The following is a 24416-nucleotide window of genomic DNA, read 5'->3' on the forward strand; positions in this document are numbered from 1 at the left end:
GTCATAGTACATATGACGTCTCATACATATCGCCTAAAAATACATTTCTACAAGATAAACTTTTACAAAACTTTAATTTCGCTAAGAACATATTTCTGGATGTTGCAGAACCTTATGGATTTAAACAAACTAACAAAACAAACCGTACGTCTGAGCTGAGGCCATTTAACTTCTGGACATGACTTCATAGTTGTGGCTAGAATATAGGTATCTGAGATTTCATGTTCACTTTTATTTTCATTTGTTCATAGAAACTCAATGTCTTGCGGCCTGCAACAGGGTGATTCAGAACAATGACCAGGAAAGCATTGACACTCACCTTCCAAGTCAGTGGTTATGACATCTAATACCAGTTTGCTGGCCTAGGAAATCAACACAGTTTCAGTTTGATTCTCAGTGTGAACCTATCCGCAGCATGTAGCCACATCAACAAGAGGCACATTTGGCTACCATGTAAGGACTGAAATCCAGTGATGGGGCAGCAATGGGAAGGCAGATACAACCGTGATGCAAAGTCTACCTGTCCTGGGAGTGATGGGCAGAGCTACTACCTTAGCACACAGGCTAACATTTCATTTTCTATATAAAGAAAGCCTTGAATGATTTTAAAGACCCAATTAAAATATAAAGGAAGGCCAAGGCAAGTACTTTGCCTTACAAATTTATATGTTTCACATTTCTCAGTACTTCCACATCCCTAGCAGCTTCTGGAAAGAACCACAGCTTTATACCAAAGAAGGTTTTGAATGGAAATTATGCAAGTTTTTAAAGGCACCACTGCCACCTGGTGTTGCAGATGAGCCATTCTGGGTTTCTAACAAAAAAAGGCATTTCATATCTCACTTGGATTCTGCTGTCCCCTCGGTTTCTGGTAACTGCTATTCTTCTCATTAAGATGTTTACTGTCACTTAATTTTACCCTTGTTAATGATGAACAAGCTGAAACATTGGAGAATCTATGTCCAGCCATGCCTCCTGTTTCCTTGATATCTCATTTTTAATAAGTGGAGTCCAAATTACTTCTAGACAGGTGTCTTCCTACCAGCAAGCAGCTTGTAAATTCCAAATTAACACATTTTCAATTCTTATGTTTTGAACAAATGTGCTTCTGTACATAAAATACAGTCTTGTTCTTTACCATACTTTTTTCAGTACTGAAGTTTGCTAAACTCATTTATGCTGGGGAGTGCTACACTGAGACTATGGAGAAGAGAATAAAGCGTATCTTCTATGGACACAGTAAATGGGTTTGAGTCTGGGATGGCACCACATCACTGCAGCAGAGAAATGGAACTGACTTTAAATAAAAAATACTTCTTTTTCCTTTAAATGTATTCTCACAACACAGTTTTGCAGAATAACAGTTCTGAAACAGTGTCTGAAATACACAAACAAAAGAGCATCTCCTCAACACAAGGAATTCACTCTAGCTACAATCACCAGTTACCTCACACAAGATTACATGTGCAACCCATACAGCTGACAGCTACAGAGCAGACGTCTGCAGGGCTGTCTCCTCTTTGAAAATGCTAATACAGCTGACACTGTGTTAACTTGTTTTCTCTTTTCTGTGAACACAAAATGAAAATGCAAAGCAGTTCTTTGAAAAGCATGGAACAGACATCTGCTTTGGATCAAGATTGTCGGCAGAGCAGCAGCAAGAACTGTGCTTGCCAAGCACTCACAAAAGGTCTTGCCAGGCCTGGGGAAAGCCAAACATGGACTGTACCAGCACTTGCACAACAATGTTTTCTTCTACAGTGGATTTCTATCACCTATGACATTTGCCAAAGTAAGAACTCTTTCTCATCTGGAGGCAACTGGTTCAAATGCATCCCACGGCACTAGTCTGTGGCTCCAGCCAAAAAAACACTGCATGAGCAGTCCTATTGACAGTAAAGGCTTACAAGGTATTAACAGTCTCTGCAGGATCCAAGCTACAGCCATGAGCACCCACCAGCTGTTTCTGGCCCATGTACAGTAAAACACATTGACAATACCAACCTAGCTGTTTATAGGCAAATAACAGCAACAAATTAGTGCATAAAAATCATCACTCTGATCACTTTGTCTGTCTTCCTGCCTGAGACAAAAGACCTTGAATTTTACCTGCTGATTCTTCTGTCAGCCTCATAATCTGTGTTACAATTAACAAGCACAGTTCAGGGGCCCAGGAATGAAAAATGGAAGACAAAGATTATGCATTAAGGCATCTCCAAAATAGTCGTGGTAGAAAATAATGCATATATATCTTTAGCATGGAAAAACGTTTTGCATGATGCTTTCTATTTAACACAGTCACCAAAAAGATGGTGGAATGTCATTTCAAATGTAATCTAATAAAAAAATTTAGCTATGAAATTCGCACAAAAGATCTCAGCACCATATGCAGATACAGTTTAATGCACAACTTGTCGGAAATAAAATGTTTAGTTTCGTTTTTCCCCAAACAAAAAATTTACATTTCTTGTTGAAATTTTAGCTTTGCCTCCTGCAAAACTCTGAGGAAAATGTTCTTTTAAGAAAATGTTTTTAAACAGGAATGCCCTGTAATACTTATAGAATAGGTCTTCTTTCACACTGCATTACAATTAAAACAATGTCAATGAAGAGGACACTTGGAGACAGTCTAAACTGTCAGACAAAAAACTATGACGTTCATAAAAGCTTGAGATTTTGTGAAAGAAAAAAAATCAGCTTGTAGAAACCAAACACTAATTAAATGGGCAAATTCTAACTTATTTCTGCATTATAGCCTTGAATGTATATGATAGATTTTTAACATGTTGAGCAGATTTTGACACAGAACCTCAGAAGCGTTTTGCCCCATGCATTTTTTCATTTTGAAGTATATATAGGTGATGAGCTAGTCTAAAGTGAGTTCAGGTTGCAATTAATTAGTCAAAGTAGAAAAATAGAAACAAACTTTTCTCACCCAGGCTATGCTCCTCTTTTTGCCTCTTTTCCCATTTTGAGCTGTCCACATAGGCCGCAGAAAGAAGAGATCTTCTACCTAATGAAGAAAGAAATGACTACATAAGCCAGGTTGCTCAGACATTTCTAAACAAACTAACACTTTATTAGGTATCACCTTCTCCTGTCACATTTACTGAGTTGGATGCATTAAACTGTCTTTAGGACACAGCTGGCTGCAGCAGCTACCACAACAGTTCAGATTCCTTGTAGGTTGAATTACCTCATCATTCTTACAACAGAAAAGCTTTCCCCTTTTTTTTTTTCAGCATGAAACAAATCTTCCCAAACCTGAACTCTGTATTTTAAGAAAATGATAATTTTGTAAAGGTAGAAAAAACCCGAAACAACAATAAAGCATAGCTTCTTTGTGCACACAGATGTTTTTCATCAAATGCTAACAATTAGCTAAACATAGGCATAAAAGTATAAGCAAAAAAAGATGAATATGCACAAAAAGGCTTTTCTGTTGTTGTTGGACCGTTATTTTTTCCACCTGTAGAGATTTGTCTCACTGGAAATGAAAGGTAGATGCTCATCTGGAAATACTCTCATTTTTTATCATCTCCTTTTTTTGCGTCTCCTGTGAACTGCAGAGTTCACTCAAATGTTTTTGAAAATTTTTTCCAAACACTCTTTGTACCACCTTTGAAATCTGCTCAAGACGCTGTTCTAGCTTTTGAAACAAAATGGGAAAAAAAGGGAAAATGCCTCATTTCAAAGAAAAAAAAAATGTTTGTGCATCACTCGCAAACGATGAGGCCTTGAAGATGCATGAGGAACATTTGGATAAAATTTGTTGAAGGAAAATATAGAAATACATGCAGAAGATTGCAGAAATTAATGTGAAGAAACATGAAATATTTTAAAAATAAACATTACTATGCTACACAGAATTCTCAGCAACTACCTTAAAGCCTTTATGTGAAAATCTATCTGCTACCACTAGAAGTTTGTTATTCTTGGGTGTAAAACAATTTTTCTCTTCATCATCCTTCTGACTTGTAAGTATACATACACATCCACCTCTGAACACCTTTGCAAATTTTTGTCAAAAAAACCAAAATTCCACAGTCAGAATATGAGAATACGTACACCACTTCACCAAACAGTTAGCAAATAAGAAAAAGAGGTATTTTTGTTTAGTTGGTGGGGTTTCTTTTAAAGCTATTTTTCTTTATGTTGATAAAACAGGCACACAAAAGATCTGGGGTTCCGTCGATGTTTTTTTTTAGGATAAACTTCTGTATGCTCATTCACAGCTAAGGATGCCACTAGCGGGCATGAAGGTTTAAAGAACTGTTTTCTATAGCACAAGCAACTGTCTGCATGACAGGGCTTTGCTCAGGTCAGCTGGAGGTCTGGTTTGAGCTCTTCACGCCGGTTCACTGCTGGGCAGAGCCAGAGCCAGAGGAACCGGCCGCCTTTTTGAGACATGGGTGTCCAGCTACCAGGAAGCAGCACAGAGAAATTTCTGCTCGGGGAAGGTGAAAGGGCACAACAAAGTTACTCATCATCACCACACTTCAGGTACACATTACTGACTTCAGTTCTTCCAAAGGCCAGGATTTTTTGGAAAGGTGGCTTTTCAAAAACATCAGTCTTGGTTGTGCTTCTGCCACCTGAGTTACTAGTAGGTCTTGTTGAACACTCACTGCCGCGGGTTTGGCGGCCTCCATACAAGTCCGTGCGGCTTCCCGTGACCCAAAAAGGCAGGTCCTAACATATTAAGCTATGAAATCGGCAAGGTAGAACATCTATAAAAAACAAAGATTACCCTCCCGCACCACGTTAGCGCTACGCCCTCCTACAGCTGCCCCCAATTTTATATATGGATGTATGAAGGGGAAGTCCCCACGCAGCACCCCATCCCTGCTCGCGCTCCCCACGGCGGCGGCCACCGCAGCCAGCGGCTACCACGGCGACTCGAGGGCCCGGCCCGGCCCGCTCCGTCTCTCAGCGCGCCCCCCCACCCCCGCCCTCGCCCCGCTGCCGCCTGCCCACGGACCACCGACCTGCCGCAGCGCCGAGGGCCCTCCCGCTCCAGAGCACGCCTCGGCCGAGCACGGAGGCGGCCATGGCGCCGAGAAAGGAAGCGAGCGGCGACGAGGGGCAAGGCCTGCGAGCGCCCCGCCCTCGGTCGCGGCGGCAGGCCTGGGCGCAAAATGGCGGCGGTGCTCGCTGGCGGCTCCCAGCGGGTGGTGCGGGCGGCGGTGCGGTGCTCGGCGGTTCGCCCGCCCGCCTCGGGCTGCTGGGGCTGCGCGCCTGGAGGTACCGCGGGCTGCGCGGCGGGGGCGGGCGGCGGGATGCCCGGCCGGGGCCTTGGGGTGCCCGCCGGCTGGGGGGTCGACCGCAGTACTACAACTCCCGGCAGGCCCGGCGGCCGCCGCCGGCCTTGTGACTGGCGGGAGTTGTAGTTCCTGCGGGGACGGCGGTCTCGGCGCGGGGTCACGGTAGGGGGGAGGGCCGAGGAGCTCCCGCTGGGTTCCGGAGTGGGCTCCGTTGAGCCGCGGTGGGTGGGCAGAGCTGGTGTGGCAGAGTTACGCGGCGGGAGGGCAGGCAGCAGCGTTACACAGTTTATCCCGTGCTTGCTGCTGGCTGGTTACAAAACACTGAAAAAAAAAACAAACAAACAAACAAAACCCACCCCATGCAGTTTCATAAATATATATTCTGGGAGGACAAAAACGTTATCCAGGCCCTGTGCTGTGCCTGCTGGTTGTCACCACCACCGCGCCTGGGCTTCAGAGGCCCTTCGAAGGTGCTCCCTTGCCCAGAGAACAAAACGGGGACACATGGGGGAAAGGAGGTGTATGGCGGAGGGCTCCCTGGCATAGGCCTCGCCTGGGCTCCCGGCCTGCTGCGCCAGTGTCAGTGGAGGTTTCGCTCAGTTTACAGCTCTGTTAGACTCCTCAGAGACATCCTGCGTGGTGGTCTGCCCGCCACTCTTCACCGGCCTTTTAGAAGGTTGCGGCACAGCTGAGGTAAAGCAAGTTGGTTGGTTAAGTTCTCTGCCACGGCCTGCACTGCGTGCGTGCACGAGCCATCGTATTAATCTCCCTCCTTTTTCCTCGGAGGCCCTCTTAATTTGATTTTGCAGTGGTTTGTTTCTATAACACTGTAAGGTATGAATTTAAGGAAGTGGTCGAATTCAGCAAATTGAATTCAAGAAGGGTAAAATTCTGCAGCCCCAAGCAAGCTCTCTGCTGACACCGCCTGTGACCACTGACTGTCTATGAGGTGTGATGCACCTGTCCCGCCCCAGGCACCAGCATGATTCCTGCATCAGCTCTGGAGAGGCCGAGGACAAGGATGGTCTTTTGGTGTTAGACGAGCTGAGAAGGTCTGTGGGAAGTAAACGACAGGGTAATCCAGGCCAATTTCATGCTGGGTAAAGTGTATTTGTTTACCCATTAGAACCGTTTCCATTAAATTTAATGGCTAAAGGTGCCGTTTAATGGAATTTTTTTCTTCTGATTTTATGAAGTGTGTCATTAGCATGCTTTGCTCGCATAGAAAACAAGTGTTTTTATTTGCATGGCCTGTTACATTTTGCTAGGGAAATGCAGAAGGAGAATAAATAACCTAACTTGGGTCAATACTTGCTCTTGTCCCTTCGTGATTAGAATCATTCTTTAAGAAGCCAAAAACTTAAAAGATCAGACCGTGGCAACGTAAACTGTTACAGTGACTCTCTGTTACAAAATCACTGGTTGCAAATAAAAATCTACTGGAGAGCTGGTTTTGTGGCAGCAAAAACTTCACCAACAGCATTTGCATACCGCTTTCGTTAAATGGGCATACAACACAGTACAGTTGAGGTTGACACTCAAAGGTAATGTTGAGATTCTAGACTCAATGACTTGTCTTATCTCTGATAGTCTGTACTGCACCAGAACTTCACTAGGTCTCCTGAGTGTTACTACAATCCAAATAATAAGCTTTTTTTTTTTCCCTTTTGTCTTCCTACTGCATTTGGAACTTCCAGAACAGTGCATTCTACAGTAGCGGGGACAGCATGTGTGAGGAAAAGAAACTATGCCACTAATCAATTGTGGTGAACGAAGAGAGTACAAGAAAAATCATTATAAAAGCATGAAAGGGGGGAAAGATCTTATTCTTGTGCAAAGTCCTCTTGTAACTTGGCTAGGTGGAGAGAAATGGTGTCTCTAGTTTTTCTTTTGCACATCAAATAAAAATATACTTCTTCATCCTTGTACACATTAACTCTGGAAAGCTGTGACATAGTGCGGGGGTTCTTTTGTCAGTGACATGAGCAACTGCAACATTTGCAGTCTTTTTTTTTTAGTGTCATGCTGCCAGTGGTCTGGCATTACACAATAAATAACAGCAGTAATTTATAACTGCAAAGTTCAGTAGTATGAAAGCAGACGGTGTGACGTAAAACTCAACCTTCCTCTTTTTTTCTTGTGGTAGGGAAGCGGTATCTGCTAACAGAAGATGATATAAAGTTACAAGAATTTCAGCAGATGAAAGTGGCAATTAGAAATGAAGTTCATGGCAATAAAGGTATTGGCATTTATTTCATAGTCATCATTCTCAGTTTTAGCGTGAGTCCTAGGAAACAAGACAGTCAAAGTCAATGTGACACCAATTGACCCCATTTAAAGCAACAACTCACAACTTCCTCTTGCAAATTTTTTTTAGCTAAAATTATTGGAAGATCTGAGGCTTTGTAGAATAAAATATTAGTCATGCTGTGTTGGAAAAGGTGGAGAAACTTTCAAGTATGCAAGATGTTTACATAAGACCTGAAATGTTTATGTCCTTGCTTTTCTGACTTTGTCAGATAGTCAAATAGAAAATACTGTTTCAGTCTACAAATCTTGCCTCAAATACACCATCAGCAGAGAAAGTTAATACAAAGCCTAATAGCTACTGAACTATCCAGAGAAGGCCTATGCCAGTAATTCTCTTTTAATCTGCTCTGTAAATCTAGTTAGCTTATTCTTTTAGGTTTTTTTCCTTTTACCTAATGTAAGTTCTCAGTTGTACACCCAATTCCAGTTGACATATGCATACTCAGGATATGAAAAACAAATTCAGGTTTTCCAAACTAATGAAGGAGCAAGATCAGTGGATTTTTTCTGATGGAATTTGGTCAAGCTGTTTAAAGTGTATACAAATTCCTTTCCTTAATGAACATAAAAGCCCTTAATATTTAAGAAAGGTTATGTAAAACTCCATTTCCTGCACCTGTTTATTCATGTGCAGGTGTTCTAGTGATACAAATTGACAATTGTTCCAAAGGATATAGTTAATTTTAATTTATTTTGTGTGGCAAGGAAGAGAAAAATAATTAAATTTAGTTTTATATAACCCAGTCTTCTGCGACAGAGAGGGAGGTAAAGTCAAGATGACAGTTTTTCTATATTAATTAAAAGTAGAATTTAAATTGGGCAGTGGCAAGTCATAATGTTACTATATTTTGCTGTGATGATGACATACTCATGTTGGGGATTATTCATCCTGTACTTGAGATATATTGAATTTATTGCTATGGGCCAATCACTTTTGCTAAAACAGGTTTGTAGAAGCCAAATATTTGGCTTTACAGGTCACAGTTGACCTTTTTGTTTTGTACAAATAGTAGCCTCTGAAGACTGATGAAAACAATGTGCCAAGCACCTATTTGTGTCTATGTGTGCATGGTTTCTATACCCAGTGTTTAGTCTAATACTTGAAAGATGAAAAGAAGTAATTAGTGCTAGTAGTAAACTTGATTTAGAAATGGAAAAAGCTGTAATAACTGTTCTGTTACACAGAATATGTAATAGGTATTATTTATTACAGTTATAGTGCAACTATTAACTATAATAGTTATACTATTACTTACAGCAGTTAAACAATTACCTACAGTAGTTATAATAACTATTATGTGTTCTTTACAAACATATCTCAGCTTCCAGGTGTTTCTGTGCACCTTTGAATACATCACAACTGTTATATATGCATGCTTACATATATGCATTCTTCTGACTTCACAGGACTCAGCTCTGCATCTCGGTCTTGAGTAGGGACTTGTATTTGCATGTAGCAACAGATATACATCCAGTAGCTAATATGTTGTACTCTGGGGTGCTCACTTTGCACCTCTTGTGTAGGTTACTCACTTGTAAACAGCAATGACCCAGCAACCTCTACAAAAATGTTCACTTCCCCACCCAAGACCAGGGGCAGCACCATTAGAGGAATGGGGCTGCCAGCTGGTACATGTGATTTTAGTCTTGTGTATGCGTGAATCAGAGCCTTGAGATTACCAACGGGAGGATTCCCCCTCTTTGGGGGAGGCGGTGGGGAAGCAACTCTAAGTTTATGGCTATGTATAGAAATACATAGATTATGTATAAGACTCTGTGTTTGCATCAATCATGAGGGAATTTAAATCTTCTGTACGAACAGTGTTGAGTAGAAGTTCTAACACTCATTTGAATGCTGAGTGGGATTAGTTTTGTTTGTTTGCTTGCTTGTCAAAAAAAGAACATTAGGCAGAAAATGTCACTTACTAAACTTCCTTCCTCTTTAAATTTTTTGTATTACCTGATATATTCCGTAACATACACAATGAAATTAAGTTCACAGTAAGCGTCGTCTTGGTTTTCCAAGTCTGACATGACTTCATGGGGACACCTAAGCATGCTTGTCTGTGAGAAGCTTTATACCTTTTTCATGGTGAAGAAAGCAAGCTTTCTGCTTCATTGAATCTCCATGTTTCAGGTACTGAGTACACAGCACAGGTAATGAAATTGTCTATAGACTGCTGCTATAATGTGTTTTATTTTCAGATCCATATTTTAAAAGTATTAAAGAAAAATTAAAGAAAAATGGAATGATTCTCAAAAATGAATTAAAAAATCTACTGCATTTATGTCAGACTTCATCTGATGTGGAACTAGCCAGAAAAGTTATTTACAGGTATTTTTAACAATCCAGGTAACGCTTTTTTCTGTCTTTATTTTTTTGCTTATATTAGATCATCTCGGGTTATGTCTGCAGTTGAGGGCTTGCCCTAATTCAGTGGCTATATGCATACTTAATCGCTTAAACTAAGGCTGTATTTCCATTTATTTTGGATCTTCCAACCCTTCTCAGATCAAAGGAGGGTCAAGCTGTGGGAGCAAAGTGATGTCCCACTGTATGCAGAATGAATAGCGAGCTACACAGAATGTCATCTCTCAGCTGAGAGGTAGTGGTGTGTTCAGTGGCACTTTCCAGCCAAGACACACCTGGTTATAAACTGGTCTGGACCCAGCAGTGGCAGGTCAGGAGGTTTGTGAGTGAAAGCCTTACGAGCAATTACAGTGTAGGAGCTGATAAAGAAAAAAGTAAAACACTTTAGCTTTTTATTTATTTATTAGTGTAGGAGAGAAAAAGTTGAGGTATTTTAGCAGGGACTCCTGCAACTTCCTGTGCTATTGTCCTGTAAATAGAAGGTAAAGTAGCTGGGGATTTTCATGGCAGAGGCCCATTCTATTACTAATCCAATGCAGGTTACTTTAGTGGAAATAGAAGAGATTACATATTACTAGTTAATTTATTAGTTTGATCAAAACAATATTTTTTCCATAAAATTAATCTCCTGTTATCAAAATGTCATTGGCTGGTGCAGATAGAGAAGTGTGCCTCTGTCATTGCACGTACAGATCTTGCTGTCTATTTAAAGCTGTTTTCCCTTGACAAATTCCATGCCCTGTGTGATTAACATTTTTTTAACCTTTCCAATAGGTACCATGAACAGAATGGAATCGCAGCCTTACATAATTTTAAATTTGGGCCCCTCTTTATGAGGCTATGTTACGAGCTGGACCTTGAAAGACCTGCAGTAGAACTTATCAAAGATCAGGTATTTCTCCTATATATTTTGAAAATATTGTTAGTAGTAGTAGTAGTCCAATGTGAGCAATGGGTATGCTACGCATGAGCCTTGCTTGAGCTCATAGACTTGAAGTATATGTGTTGCAGTAGCAAGGATGTCTATGACATTTATGTAAGGATGCAGATTACATGGTTTTTATTTTAAAAACAGCAAAACGGTAATTAAAAGAAAATTAAATGCCAGTTTGACTGATAACTTTATTATTGCACTTCTCTATAATTGCATCATTTGAATAAAAAGTATTGATTAAAAAATAATTCCTCAAATGAACACAGCTGATGCATGTTTTCCTATATCCTCTGTTGAATTAGGTCATTCTTGGAAATGAACACTTCTAAGTTTTTATGCAGTAGTCCTCTGAAATCACTTGGATTATTTGCACCAACAGATTTGTCATGTTGCTCTGTACTTCAAACTCCCTCTGAACCCTGTAGAGGTGGTATGATATTTGTCAGCTCAGGAACTTGGCCATTTTAGTGCTGAAGAAACTTAAAGGCCGTGGTTTTGAACATCTGTAAAATGCAATGTGTGCTATTATGACAAGAGATTAATCATGCCCAGTGCATAATAAATTAAAAAGATTCAGTGCAATAATGTCATTTCTTCAAAGATCTCTGGCAGCCAGTGGAAAGTCATCACTATGATGTTAATTCATTAAGGCATGGGATATGCCTAGTCAGAAATGGGAGAAGTCTTGCTTGGGCTAATATTCTTAAATTAGACACATGTAAGAGTATGTGTGGTTTTTGTTTTGTTTTTTTTAAATTGAGATATATGTCATTAAGACAGGTCCTGCAGTACTTGCAGGACTTGGTGACTGATGGGTAGTAAGGTACAGTACCACATCTTCAGACTCTGCTGCAAAAATTTAGACTTAATACCTCTGGCATTTTATTAGGCTATTCCCAACACACAGTGTGATTGAAGTGTAATGTAAAATACACTTGCTCTTTCTTCTGCTACTCTGCTTGTCATTACTCAAGCCCTTGTGCTGATCGGTTCATCATTTGATACAGTGATTAGCAAAAAATTCTTTCAGTTTCATGGTGGTGGTACTTTACACCAAAGATATTGTTAATCAGCTGCAGGCTATATTTCTGCTGAGATTTTGGAGTTGTCATTAGTCAATGACTTCTGCTTACATTAACTTAGAGGTCACAATCTGTCATTTAAAAAAAATGACAGTGGGAATCTCTGAGAAATTTCTGTTTAATTTTAGTGAGCTTTTGACCATACTGCATCACTTTTATTTTAGAGGTTACTTGACAGAAGGACAGTCAGGGAATCCAGAGAGTTAAATGTTGAACTTGTGAAGGTGGGGCTTATTCCAGTAGGAAGACCTGTTAAATGCTGTGCTGTGCGTAGTAAGAATGCTCACTGTTCTAACTTCCTTTACACTTGCTCTGTTTGTTTCTTCTCCAGAATTTGCGTGGTTTTTTCTCAGAGAGTACATCGTTCCATATTTTGATGACTATGTTGTTTAAAAAGGGCCATTTTGAAAGTAAGTACTGTGTTTACTAAGCCAAATGCATTTTGAGGAGGATGCTTCTCACTGTAAGTGTGTGTGTATATATAAATATATATATTTTTAATGAATATTGCTGATTGGTTTATGGTTTTAGAAGGCCAAACATCATATAAATCAGTGTAGATGTGAATGAGCTGCACTGTAGTGTGTAATAAAAATGGAAGGCTGTATTTGTTTCATACTTCCAGTGGTATTCTTACCATTCTCAGTTGCACAGAATTGTGATTATCCAGGGGGCCTGTTTCCTAAACTCTCTTCTCTGAAGGCTTAACTTCTCTTTGCCATGTTATTTCCCATAGCTTTTTGTTTTCTCTATTGAAAGTTTGTTTTACATGGTTTTTGGAACAGTAAATTTTTCAACAATTTTTTTGGCAGTTCTGGATTTGTGTCAGAGCAGGAAAGAGTACCCTTTTTCCTTTGATAACAAAACCAGACCATAGTCTTCTCTTGGTTTGTCTTACTAGTGTGCCCACAGAAGGTGGCTACTGTAATATTTAAGTCAAATGCTTCAAATTAGTTTGGCTCTTTGTGAGGGTGAGGGGGAATCATCTGACCTGACTGAAAAGTCTTTCCATGAGAAAATCTTAAATTGAGTAAGCTTTTCAAGCAAATCCCTTTATTTGAAATTTATTGAACATGAGTGCTTGGTATCTTGATGTCTGACAAATCTAAGTCCAGTAGTTGTCCTAAAAGTTGAGACGGAGCCACTGTAAAATAACTAGATTAGAGCCTGAATGCAGTGTTGTGGTGTAGTAGAACATGTGTGTGTGTTAGTTTGCCTAAAATGGTGGAAGCTTTGATCATGTATTTAAAAGGCTTGATTTCTGGGCAGTTAGGAAGAATGAGAGTGGCTTTGTCAAGTATCTACAATTTAGTTTTAGATTTTTATGAAAATAATAGAACAGTAAGGCCAGATGCTAATGTAGATTGAAAACCTCCTTGCTGGGAAGAAATATTTACATCCAACTGACTCTAAATGAAACTTTTTGAAATGTATTAATTAAAAAAAAAACCAGATGTCAGTTTACGTTCTTATTCTGAAATGGACTTACTGAGCTCATACCACATTGAATTTTTTTTTTCCCAGTTACTAAATGTACAGCCTTAAATTTGTGAAGTGAGTAATACTAATGTATTTTTGATAGGTGCTTTGGAAGTCCTGGTAGAAATGAAAAAACAAGGTATACCTTTCAACAAAGAAACATACCTACTTGCATTTGCAATATGCTACAAACTGGTAAGTACTTTGAATGTGATCACTTTTTATGTGATGAAAAAGTATGTGAAATGCCATCTCTATGTCTTCCTTTTTTTTTATTTTAAAATTTCCATATGTTCCCAGTCATGATTTCTTATCTAGTGCAAATATTTTAGACATATTTAAGTCCTAAATTGCTTTATTGTGCATGGTATGGTGCACATATATAGCTTCCCATGCAAACTAATGTCACAAAGCAAATCTCTAAAAAATTACATGGACGTAAGCACTAAGGAACAAATTTGATACAGCCTTTGATTAGCTGATAGTATTCTTTCTCTGGGATCTCTGCATCTCTTCAGACTATACTGTGTGCTTGAGCCTCAATATTGGTTTTATAGTCTGGCTTCCTTAAGAGACAAGACATATATATGATATGTTGTGTTTGTCAGGCATCTCCCATTCATTTCTCCCCCTCCAAGTAACCTTGAACCATTTCTGTAATTGCACCCAAATTTGACAAGGATTAGAGTTTTCGAAGGTAACCTGTTCCTACATGCCTGATGAAAATGAGCAGCTGAGTGGAGAAAAGAAACCTAAATGAATGTCTTCAGTGAGAGACAGGCTGCCCTTTGAGCTTGACTGTATTTTTATCTCAGAGAAAAAGAGCATGAACACAGTATGAAACTAGGCTACGGAGTTTCTACGACTGTTTCCTTAGAACTGTTTCCCTTTTGTAGCATAGTGAGATCCCCAGACTTTTTTATTTTGATCTCTCTCTCCAGATTTGAATTAGTTCTGCAATTTGAAATATTAACATAGGCCCTTCCCAAACTCAGTAGGAAACTCTTCTTAAATTTCCCCATGTTTTTAGGAAGAAAAACACTAGTGGAGGAAAAATTACACCACTAGACTAAACTTCCTCAGGTTTCTCAGTTAACCATGCAGTGAAACTGAGTGCACATATGATAAAAAGGAGTTGGCCTCAAATGGTAGCTCAGTAGTAATTTATGTGGTGCTTCCAAAATTCTCAGTTCTAATGAATCAGGGCTGCCTTTAGGTCAGGGGAAATAGAAATAGCCATGTGGCTTTGGTGTTTGGTGAGTGGGGCAGTAGGCAGAATGGAGAAAGAGCTGTGGAAGTTGTCTGCTGTTAAAAACAGCTAGAGATTGATGATTGCAGTCAGTTTAGGCATGTTACCAGTTCTATGTAGAAGGCACCTTTTTTAGAAAGTTTTCAGTGTGGAAAGACTCTGACACTGTGCTACAAGCCAAGCTTATAAGCTAGTGTTTGCTGCTAGCATCCACTGAGGCAATATTTACCACTTCAAGGTTGCTCCTTGGTCTGTACTCTGCCTGTTTAGGTAAAGGCTTTCATAGAAACCCACTGTGTTTCTCTGAGGTATCCTTTACTCCCTCTGCTGTAGCTTCTTCCATAAAATTTTTAGATGGTTCTTTCCATGGCCTGCTGTCACAAGGCTTGGATCCATGGCACGTGCAACAGGAAGAGGTTCCTGAGACGTCTGTTTTCTACTACCTCTGGCCCTACCTGTGTTTTCAGTAGAGAATCTGGCCCATCGTTACTTGTTTAGTGAATTGGTAAAAATAAAGGGGAAATTATTCTAAACTGTCACCCAGCTGTTTTAACAGCCATAATGAATTTGTGGGTTTTTTTCATTAAGATAAAATACTATCAATAAGGGAATAAGCTGTAGTAACCCTTTATGCACTAAAGAGGATTAGGTGGAGCTCTTTCAAAAGCTTAATCTGTTGATTCAGCTATTAGTGGTAGGAGGAGAAACCATGAAGCTCAAAAGTGGTTTTGGTCATGATGCAATGTAATAAATTTCAGAAAAAAACCTGAAGGGAAATATCTTCAAGATGCACTACTTGAGTACTGGAAATAATGGTGCTGGTATCATTAAGAGCAGTGCTGGATTTTTACCAGGTTAATTCTTGGTTTCTTTTGAATAACCAGGCCAGAGACCAGTACAGAAAAATGTACAAGGCTTAAATTTCATATTGTTGCTAGTGGATAAACAAAGGAATTAATGTTTAATCTTTGTACAAAAGTAGTTTAGAGGTCAAGTCTAAAACACTCCTGAGATGTTTTAAATCATTGTAAGGCACTATCCTCTAAGGTAAAAGATGGTCCTTCTTTTAGTGCAGGAAAGGCTATAGGCCTTTTGATGACAACAAAATATTTATGTAATAATCAATCTCCTGTCAGAATGTTTATAAATTTTCAAAGAACGTGGTTTAAACCACAGGTTTCTCATGTGTTTCAAAAGGTATTTTCACAAGCTGAGCAGACCATTCAGGAGTGGCATGGAAAAGCATCCCCTAAACACCCAAAGGATGACCATAATCTCTTAAATCATGACCAGTATTTTGCAGGAATGACTCTTTGAACAGTAGGAACAGAAATCAACACCAAATACTAGGAACGAATATGAAGGCTCTTACCCATATTTATGGTACCAGTTGTTACAAAACCTTCCCGCTGCCAGCTTTTAAGTTTGGCAGGTATTATTTTGTTTGGGGTCCAGTCAGCTCTATTCATGATTTCCAGTGTGAGTAGCATTGTTTTTGAGAGTTGGTGGTTTGTGAGACAACACACCAGTAAACTCATTGCCTTTTACTATAGACTCCTATTAAAAATAGTCCTAGCAATAATGGAAGCTTTCTGTGTTGGAAAACAGGCAAATGTCTAAGCTATTGTATTAGAATATATACTTGGGAAACGTCTTGCAAGATTTAATCCATAAGAGAGGCTAAAAATTGCTGAATGTCCAAATTTGCACATACACGGATTTCTTTAGTGTAATGGTGCTGAGTAGTTCAATGCTTAGAAAACACTGCTTTTCATTAACTATCTAATGTAGCTTTTAGAATAAAGTTAAGGACAAAAAATCAGCATTTTTCCTGATTTGGGAATGACTGGAAAGTGGAAAGGAAAGTGTCAGTTGGTTTTAGCATAGTGCTGGGGTTGTTTTATCTCTTGTAGAAGCCAAAACAGTTAGGGCAAGGCATAGTTGTTAAAATAATGGAAGTTATTTTTACCCTTTTCTGAACTCTGTAACTATGAATATCATATTTTGATGTTGTGTTTCTCAAGAAGTGGTGCACAGAATCTGCTTGGTTGGGTTTAGATATGGATTGCCGTAGTAATCTTACAGTATGTTGACTCTGAATGCCTTCTGAATGTGATTGCAATTGCCTACAGTCCTTTCAGATCACAAGAATAACAAGTGCAATTTAGGTTTGAAATTTCTATGCAGGACAATCTGGAGTCTTGCAAAATCTCTGCAAAACTGCTCGAAGAAGCACAGCTAAAAGGTGACACGTTACCACTGCGAGCGTTCTACTTTGCTGTGGCAACTGCTCTGAAGCAGGTACAGTAACTCTTGTTTTGATCTGTGCCTGAATCTCTATAGTTTTACTGTAGTAAAATATACTGTAGTAAGTAAAATATATTGTAGTAAGATAGTCAGTGAAAGGAAGCTAACATAGAGGAAGCATAACTGATCTATCTAATAACTTCAAGTTCTAGAACTTCTAAGACCCCGAAAGAGTAGGATTATAGACAACTCCCACACAAGGTGAATGTGTAAATTCTGAAATCTAAACATCTCATGTCTAATGCGCAGGTATTTTGTGCTAGTGACAATGTCATGTAGAATATTTTTAGAAAATGAAAGAGATTTAGGTCAGCAGGTTAGATCTAACCATGGACTAAGTCCTGCAGATACTGCTGCTTAGTGATGGTTTCCTTTAAATAGAATTAGAATGATAATTTAAAATATTTGCATAATCACCTCTTTAAAATGTTTGTCTTGGGAGGCAAACTCAAAGGCTATGATGTGTATTGCCCTACTGCCTGGGAGATGGCCTGTCTTTTTCCACAACAAGTTTCTTCACGAGGAGGTTTTCACATACCTCATGTGCCTAAGCACTGATATGAAGAGGCTCTGAGGCAGTACAGGGTGAAAGACTGAGCAGGAGAATAACAGTTAGGACATTCTAAAGTCTAGTATTTCCTCTGCCATTAATTTGTGCATACAGCTTGAGGAAATTCTGAACCTTCCCTGTTTCGTGTCTAAACAGAGGTTAGAGGCACTGTAAGAGCTAGCGATTTGATGTTGTCCATGGATTTGAATGAATGAAGTAGAATTGTTAAAATTTTCTAATGCACTCGGTGGTCTTTTTTGCACTGTCTGTGTGAACAGAGACACTGAACAATAGCATCATTGAAATTAATTTTTTCATGTGCATGATGGCGTTACAGGGCATGTCACTGGCATTGAGGTTAAAAAACAAAATCTCTGTCTCTGAAACAACATGAAGTATCCTTGATGCTGTTCCTTCATGTAAAAATCAGTTAAAATTCTTGTTTTGCAAACAGAATAATGCTTCACATTACATTTAACTATTCCTTAAGCTGCATTATCTTTGACAGTACATCTTGCTGTGAGTAAGATGTTTCTTGATCCCAAGTAACAGTGGTTGGTCTAGTAAATGTCAGTGTAACATTTAATGTCTATACAAATCAGTTGATGACATAGATACAGTGCTGTAAATGTGTATGTCCAAAAGGTTAAAAGTGCTGGGCAGGATAAATACCCACATTAACATATGCTGCCCTTCATTTAAGTACTCTGATGTGTGCCAAACGGAGTGTATGTGTAGATCATTTATCTTTTAGGTGCTCTTATGCTCGGTGTTAGTTACATGCTTCCTCTCTCTGCTGATCTGAGGCAGGGAGTACTGTCTAATGTGCTGAAGAGCCAGATGACATGGGAACTCCAGCGTGGGATGTTCCTTTCACAGGCTGAATGCTATTTGGAGTCTATGGGTCTTGGTGAAGGGGTTCTAAACGCTGGTTTGTGATTCATTGAAAAGTTCTGAAAGACTGTTGCTCTTGAACTTTTATTGTGAAAGTATGTCACACATGTTTAACCGTATTTTTTTTATTATTTACAATTCCTTCCTAGAATGATGTAGCACAAGCCAAATTTTATTGTTCCCAGATAATAAAAACAGAGAACAAACTATACAATAATCTTAAAGTAAGTATGCTTGTTTTGTATTAGAATCTTGCAGAGAAGTATGCTATACTGGACAAAAAACTCCCATGTGCAAAGTAACAGAAGGCCAGCTTCTGATACAGGCGTGTATCACTACTGTTGCTGAGCTTGTTTTTGAGCCAACAGACAATTTCTGTCAGTTGGATGACCTACTTTCTGAATTGTTAACACCCTCACCCCATTTTTTAAAATCGCTTCCTGTCGCAGATGGAAATGGAAAGTAGAGCAGTCCTACATCTGGGAGTATAGAGCCATGAGCAATTTCTAATTATGACATTGTGACTTTGTGCTTTCTTGCTACAAGAGATTTAAAAAAACACAGCTCCAAGTAAATGCCTGCCTTAGCTGTGCTCTGCCCACTTCAGGCCTCGTTCAGCCCTATGAACCTTAACCACATATGTACATACAACAATTTTTTTCTCTAATTGCATGGTCTACAACCTTAGAGAATGTCTAGTGCATGTGCCCTGTAAGTGACCTCTCTAAGCTATGGAAAAAAACCACTTTATTCAAGAACAGCTAATGCAGCTCTATCAGAGGCAGTCTGCCTCCAGGCTCACCTTTCCTTTCCAGGTCCCAGCTGCAGAAAAACCCCAAACCTCTGTGGAAATTGATAATTCCCTCTGCTTTCTTCATGATTTATGGATTTTTATCAGCGCAGCATCTAGAAATGTATTTTGTCCTGCTTTGCTTCATGTCTTCCTCAAACAATTTTTTTAAAATTTGCGTTCTTATGATAAGCACTATTTATGTGGTGTGGTTTTATTTTATTTTTAAGGTTCTTGTCCAGCTGAGATCTGGTTTGCTAGAAGAAGTAATAAAGACATTAGAGGCAGCAGTGGAAGTAGATACTCCTCCCTTTGTGAAAAAAATCGAGTTTTCTGAGCAGGTGGTAAGTATACAGTAATGAGACAAGGTCCATGGTGCTTGGCTGAGCTACGATGACAGTGGTTCAGCTACAGGACTTCAGGTACCTGAGTTCACCCTACTAAAGTTGTTTGGGTTCTGATGCATTCAGATGCCAAAGCAGCTGGCTGGCTTTCTGTACTGTTGGACAAAGCACTTAGCTGTCCAATTCCCTTTTTTGTTACAGATCTTGCTCTTAGAAGCTCAATTTTCATCTGAATGTAGTTTAAGTGTTCCCTAGTAGCATTAAATAATTTAATCCCTTGCCTTCTATGCTATTTCCTTTTGATGTAAAAATGAGAATTAAGTTCTGATCACAGTGATACTGTTAGGCTGGTAATATTTGGAAAGACCTGTGATGCTATACAGGGAAGTGTGACATGGGAAATAATAGCTTTTGCTATTTTACTATAAAAAATAGCTTTTACAGTATTGATCACCAAGAAGGCTTCCTTCAGAGCACATATGTACCCCTATTAGCTTGGCAGCATGGCTGCTGCTTTTCCTGAAGCTTACTAGTGTATTAATTTTGAACGTGTCTATGGAACAAGATATTTTAAGACTGTGTTAATAATTAAATACTTAGCCTTTCACCGCTGCCTATTAAACAAAATGAATAACTGATGCGTAAAATAACACATACTAGCTAGAAGGGGGGCATACCTTTCAAAACATAGCCCATGTATATTAACTGCTATGTTAAAAATTTTTTTAAGCAACATTTCATTTTATAAATTCAATGCAATAAATGTTGCATGTCTCAATGTTGTATTTTGATTTTGTGTTGCAAATTTGTAACAGTCCCTAAGAAGACTAAGCATTAGTCCTAAGCCATTCCTTCCACAAAAGGTTATTGATCAATAACAATTTTTAAGAGATTTACTTATACTTCAGCTCATACTCTATGTATGGCATACAGAACTTCTCAGTGTTCTGTAGTCTGACTTCTATTGATTTGTACTGTAGTGTACATTTAGTGTGATACATAGTAATAATTAGAATTGTGCTGATCTGGAAAGTAGATTCCAGGAAGCAATTATGTTTCCTGGTTTTAAAAAGAAAATAATTGTGTTAGTCTATACTAGGACTGGAAATAGGACTGTACAACTTTGAAGAAGTTTTAAGTCTAATAAACTCTCTCTAACAGGTATCCAGTTCATTTCCACCATTGTCTGGTGATACATAATGTGTTCTGTGTAAAATCCTCTTCTTATAAGTCATTGCGTTAGCCACATACCTTAAGTTCTGTACTTTTTTTTTTCTTTGAGTGATTGCTTGTCTTCAATATGATGGTTGAATGAGATCTTTACTTGCTGAACTGTAACAGTCTGTCATTTTCTCCTCCTTAGCTGGCTACAGTCAGGGAAAAGATGGAAGAAAACCCCAACCTTTCTGCCAAATTAGGAGATATTTATACGAAACTACAAGCTTCAGGACGGATAACCATTTGCACTCTGGAAGACATGCTTTTCCAGATTCCTAGTTCAAAGAAGACCCCTGCAAAACTTGTAAATCAGAAACAATTGGGCTATCAGGCTGCTAAACCACGTCCGTCAGATCTGTTGTTGGAATAGTTCAATATTTGATGGCAAACTGAACTGCTGTTAGCATCTCTTAGAAGCCAGGTTCAAATAAAATGTCTTCCCCCCTCCTCCACAATGAGCAATTGTTTAAGTTGTTTGTGTGAAACTGCATTTTCCATACAGATCATGTAGCTTCCATGTTTCAGTTTTGATGCTAAAAACAAGTCGTGATGGTGGGTATTTGTGTGTTTTTCAGAAATGGGGTGATAGAATGATTTGAAGTTTTTCCTCAGGCACTTAAATCAGGATTTTCCTATGCTAAATGTCCTGATGGAAGTCAACAAAATAGTATGCGGATCTGACCTGACTTCTGTGGTTCCTGAGAAGAAAATTCAGTCTTCATCAGATGTAATGTTCTGACTGAAAGGATAGATGCAGTCCAGAGTCTAGATAAAAGAGTATGGAAGTGCTTTAACTGTTTATTCAAATTCTGTACATCTCAAGAGAATCAGAGGAAAGCAAGCATCTTTTGTTCCTTTTAATATCTTTTTCTTCAGAAGCAATGTATTAATATGTTTCTTCATATCAAATGGGATCATGGAAATGCTGTGGGGGGTAGCAGGGTAGCCAACCGGTTGTTTTCTCACTTGAAGGAGATTCCTGAACGAAAGTCAGAGTCTCAGTGTGAGTGGCCCCACATAGTGCTTCCTTCAAAGTTTCTGATGTTAAGCCTCCCAAGATAAGCAGATCTTGATACAAATTTGCAACCAAGTCCTAAGAAGTTTCTTAGAGCAAGTATGATTACTTTTTTAGACTAGAATTACATATCATCTGCATAATTCACTCACACGTACAGCAAGTGATCACAGAAACAGTACAAAGAAGCTTCACGTTGACCAGCTTTAATGACTCCAGGTCAAATGTGCTTGGTTCTAGTAATAAAAAGCTGTTTGTAACTATGACTCCTGTATACCCAAAAATCTTTTCTCATTCACCGTCAGGAATAGAAGGAATTGGAAACAGGTATACCTTGGCTGACCCTCAGGTACTTTTGCTTTACTTCTGCATATGAAGTGTATGTACAGAGCTTAGCAGTCCTGTGAGCACAAGACTAGGTGGAGCCCAGCTTGGATCCAAGTTGGGCCACCTTATCTCTCCTTTGGCTTCTGTTCTTTCTATTTTTGTTTTGTCTCTCCCCCTCTCAAGCAAATGTCAGAACTCAAAGGATTCTGTGAGTGAATCTGTGCATGCTGTATGAAACTTTGTTGAAGCCAGTTAGTCATTGAGAAGAAACAAGAACCCATCCATGCAGAAACATCTTTGGCCATCAGAGCAAATGTGGCTACAGCAGGTCAGAGGTTTCCGTCTGAGGCTCCAACACTGTAACTCACTTCTGTCACCAGTATGTCTTGTTAATACTAAAATGCACGAAACTGTTACGCAGTGGATGGAATTTCATGCAAGTGCAGAATAATTTGAACTTTGTGCATTTGAAGGTTGTGATTTTTGCAAAATAGGTGCACGCTTCTTTATGAGTTGTTGCAGTGGTTAAAGTACTACATACATTAGTCTAAGAACACAGCTAATTACTTGTTCTGTAATATTGTGTAGCACCTAATTTCACATGTAATTCAGGAGTACAGGTTTTTAGCTGTTTTCTTTTTCCTCAGTTGGAAATTCTTTCAACACTTCCAGTACAATATGGACCCTTAAGTAGCTCCCAATCTTTTCTCCACAAATAAGTTTGATACAGGATTTGTAAAGGCTGCTTGCAGCGTGGCAAAGATTACTTTCAAAAAAAATAAAGGAGTGAACTACTCTTCAATTTTGGTTGGTACTAGCAGCACAACTGTTTTATGTAAAACTACATTTTTATAGGCAACATAAGATAGTTTGACCCATTTAGCCTGTTGGGTAGCAAATATATACGGTCAGTTCTGTTTAATTTCCTTATTTGCCATTTTCAAACTTGCATTAATTGCAAGAAGTTGGTTCATCCTAGGACTGACATGCGCATGGTTGGTTGCTTGTTTTAATCTGAATTGGTTAGATTCGTGACTGAAGCTGTGTCTTACCTGCAACTGAAGTAATGATAACTTCTATTACAATTGTCAATATAGCTGATGTTTTCCATGCTTTGTTCTCATGATTACTTGTTTTCTTGAGGCTGATTTACTTAAGCTAACTATTAAGGCAATGATTTGTTTTAAAGAAACACCATTTCTTTGTCTTGAGAGAGAAGGGGGATGCCCTTAAATAACTAACAATACTTCATTAGGAAAAGAAAGCAGGGACCCAAGAAGGATTAAAGGGTAGGTTCAAAGAAACACACACACAATTCTGACAATTAAACACTAGAATATTGAAGGTTGCTCTAGAAGTGTTGTAGAAGACTGGTAATATCCTCCCTTAGGAAAAAAGGTAGGAGAAAAGAACAACTTTCAAGACTTATGCAGCTGATTTCAAGCAAAGTCTTAATTTGTTTTATACAAGTTGCACAGAGGCTTGTTAACTGGGAAAACTTGGATTGAATGTGTATTTATAAATACACCTTTTGATGCATCAAGGTCCTGAACACACTGGCTGTTGTGCAGAAGAGTCTTCAGCCATGTGCTTAGTTTAGTGTATTTAGATGTGGATGGCTTCTGGTTTCCCAGTGCCCAAGATCAGGAAACCAAACTTTTCTAAAGTTAAGCAAATACTTAGGGGTTTTGCTGTGTCAGAGTGATGGGAATGTCAAGGGCTGAGTTACTAGAGAGTGTTTCTTGGAGACAGCCTCAGAGAATAGGATGTATGCTGTATTATTGCAGCCAGTGGAATAAATATCTTTGCTTCTATGGAGTTTTAATCAAGGATGAACCTTGAAATTAAAGAGAAGCCAACACTGTGAAATTCAAATAATAGATTTTTTTTTAATTTGGTGAACAATATGGAAAAAACAAGGCATTTGCATTTCAAAGTGAATCGCTGCATTTTTTTTCTAGGTTTCACTGCAAAAGACTTCTGTAGCAAATGCTGCTTAAAGCTTTATGTAGTAAGTAGCCCCGATGAGGATCTGATGGCTGGTTTGGGTACTGTTACATGGCAAGGGATTGCTATTTATCGTATTCAAATATTCTTCCTGCAGTAAAACAAAACATGAGCTTTGTGCACATCCTTGCACTCCAGCAGCTGTTTGGAACAGTGATCCAGGAGACAGCAGGTGGCGTTTCTTGATCATCCTTTCCTGCCGACGCGATTTCCAGGGGTAACTTTTACCTGCGATGTCAGTTATGTAAAGGCAGGGCAGAATGAACGGTTTGCCT

General features: G+C 39.1%; 2 protein-coding genes across 3 annotated transcripts in view; one reads left to right on the forward strand and one right to left on the reverse strand.

The window, feature by feature from the left end:
- Positions 1–5118, reverse strand: part of MRPS27 (mitochondrial ribosomal protein S27) — a 48130-nt gene extending 43012 nt beyond the window's left edge. The window contains exons 1-2 of one of the 2 annotated variants that reach the window (XM_052775703.1): positions 4989–5118; positions 2936–3013 (exon numbers count right to left, since the gene is read on the reverse strand). In XM_052775703.1, coding sequence (XP_052631663.1) covers positions 2936–3013; positions 4989–5052 — 142 coding nt within the window. In that variant the 5' untranslated portion in view covers positions 5053–5118. Of the gene's footprint in view, positions 1–2935; positions 3014–3619; positions 3747–4988 lie in introns of those variants that run through there. The other variant, XM_052775704.1, reaches the window with a different exon arrangement.
- Positions 5105–23246, forward strand: PTCD2 (pentatricopeptide repeat domain 2). Its single transcript, XM_052775705.1, has 10 exons — positions 5105–5244; positions 7411–7503; positions 9780–9909; positions 10720–10837; positions 12293–12371; positions 13544–13635; positions 16877–16990; positions 18590–18664; positions 19461–19574; positions 20938–23246. The coding sequence occupies exons 1-10, from the start codon at positions 5139–5141 to the stop codon at positions 21160–21162; spliced, it is 1146 nt and encodes a 381-aa protein (XP_052631665.1). The 5' UTR covers positions 5105–5138; the 3' UTR covers positions 21163–23246.
- Positions 23247–24416: the final 1170 nt, after the last annotated feature.

The sequence above is a fragment of the Harpia harpyja genome, chromosome Z (assembly GCF_026419915.1).
Source record: "Harpia harpyja isolate bHarHar1 chromosome Z, bHarHar1 primary haplotype, whole genome shotgun sequence".
Classification (NCBI taxonomy): Eukaryota; Metazoa; Chordata; class Aves; order Accipitriformes; family Accipitridae; genus Harpia; species Harpia harpyja.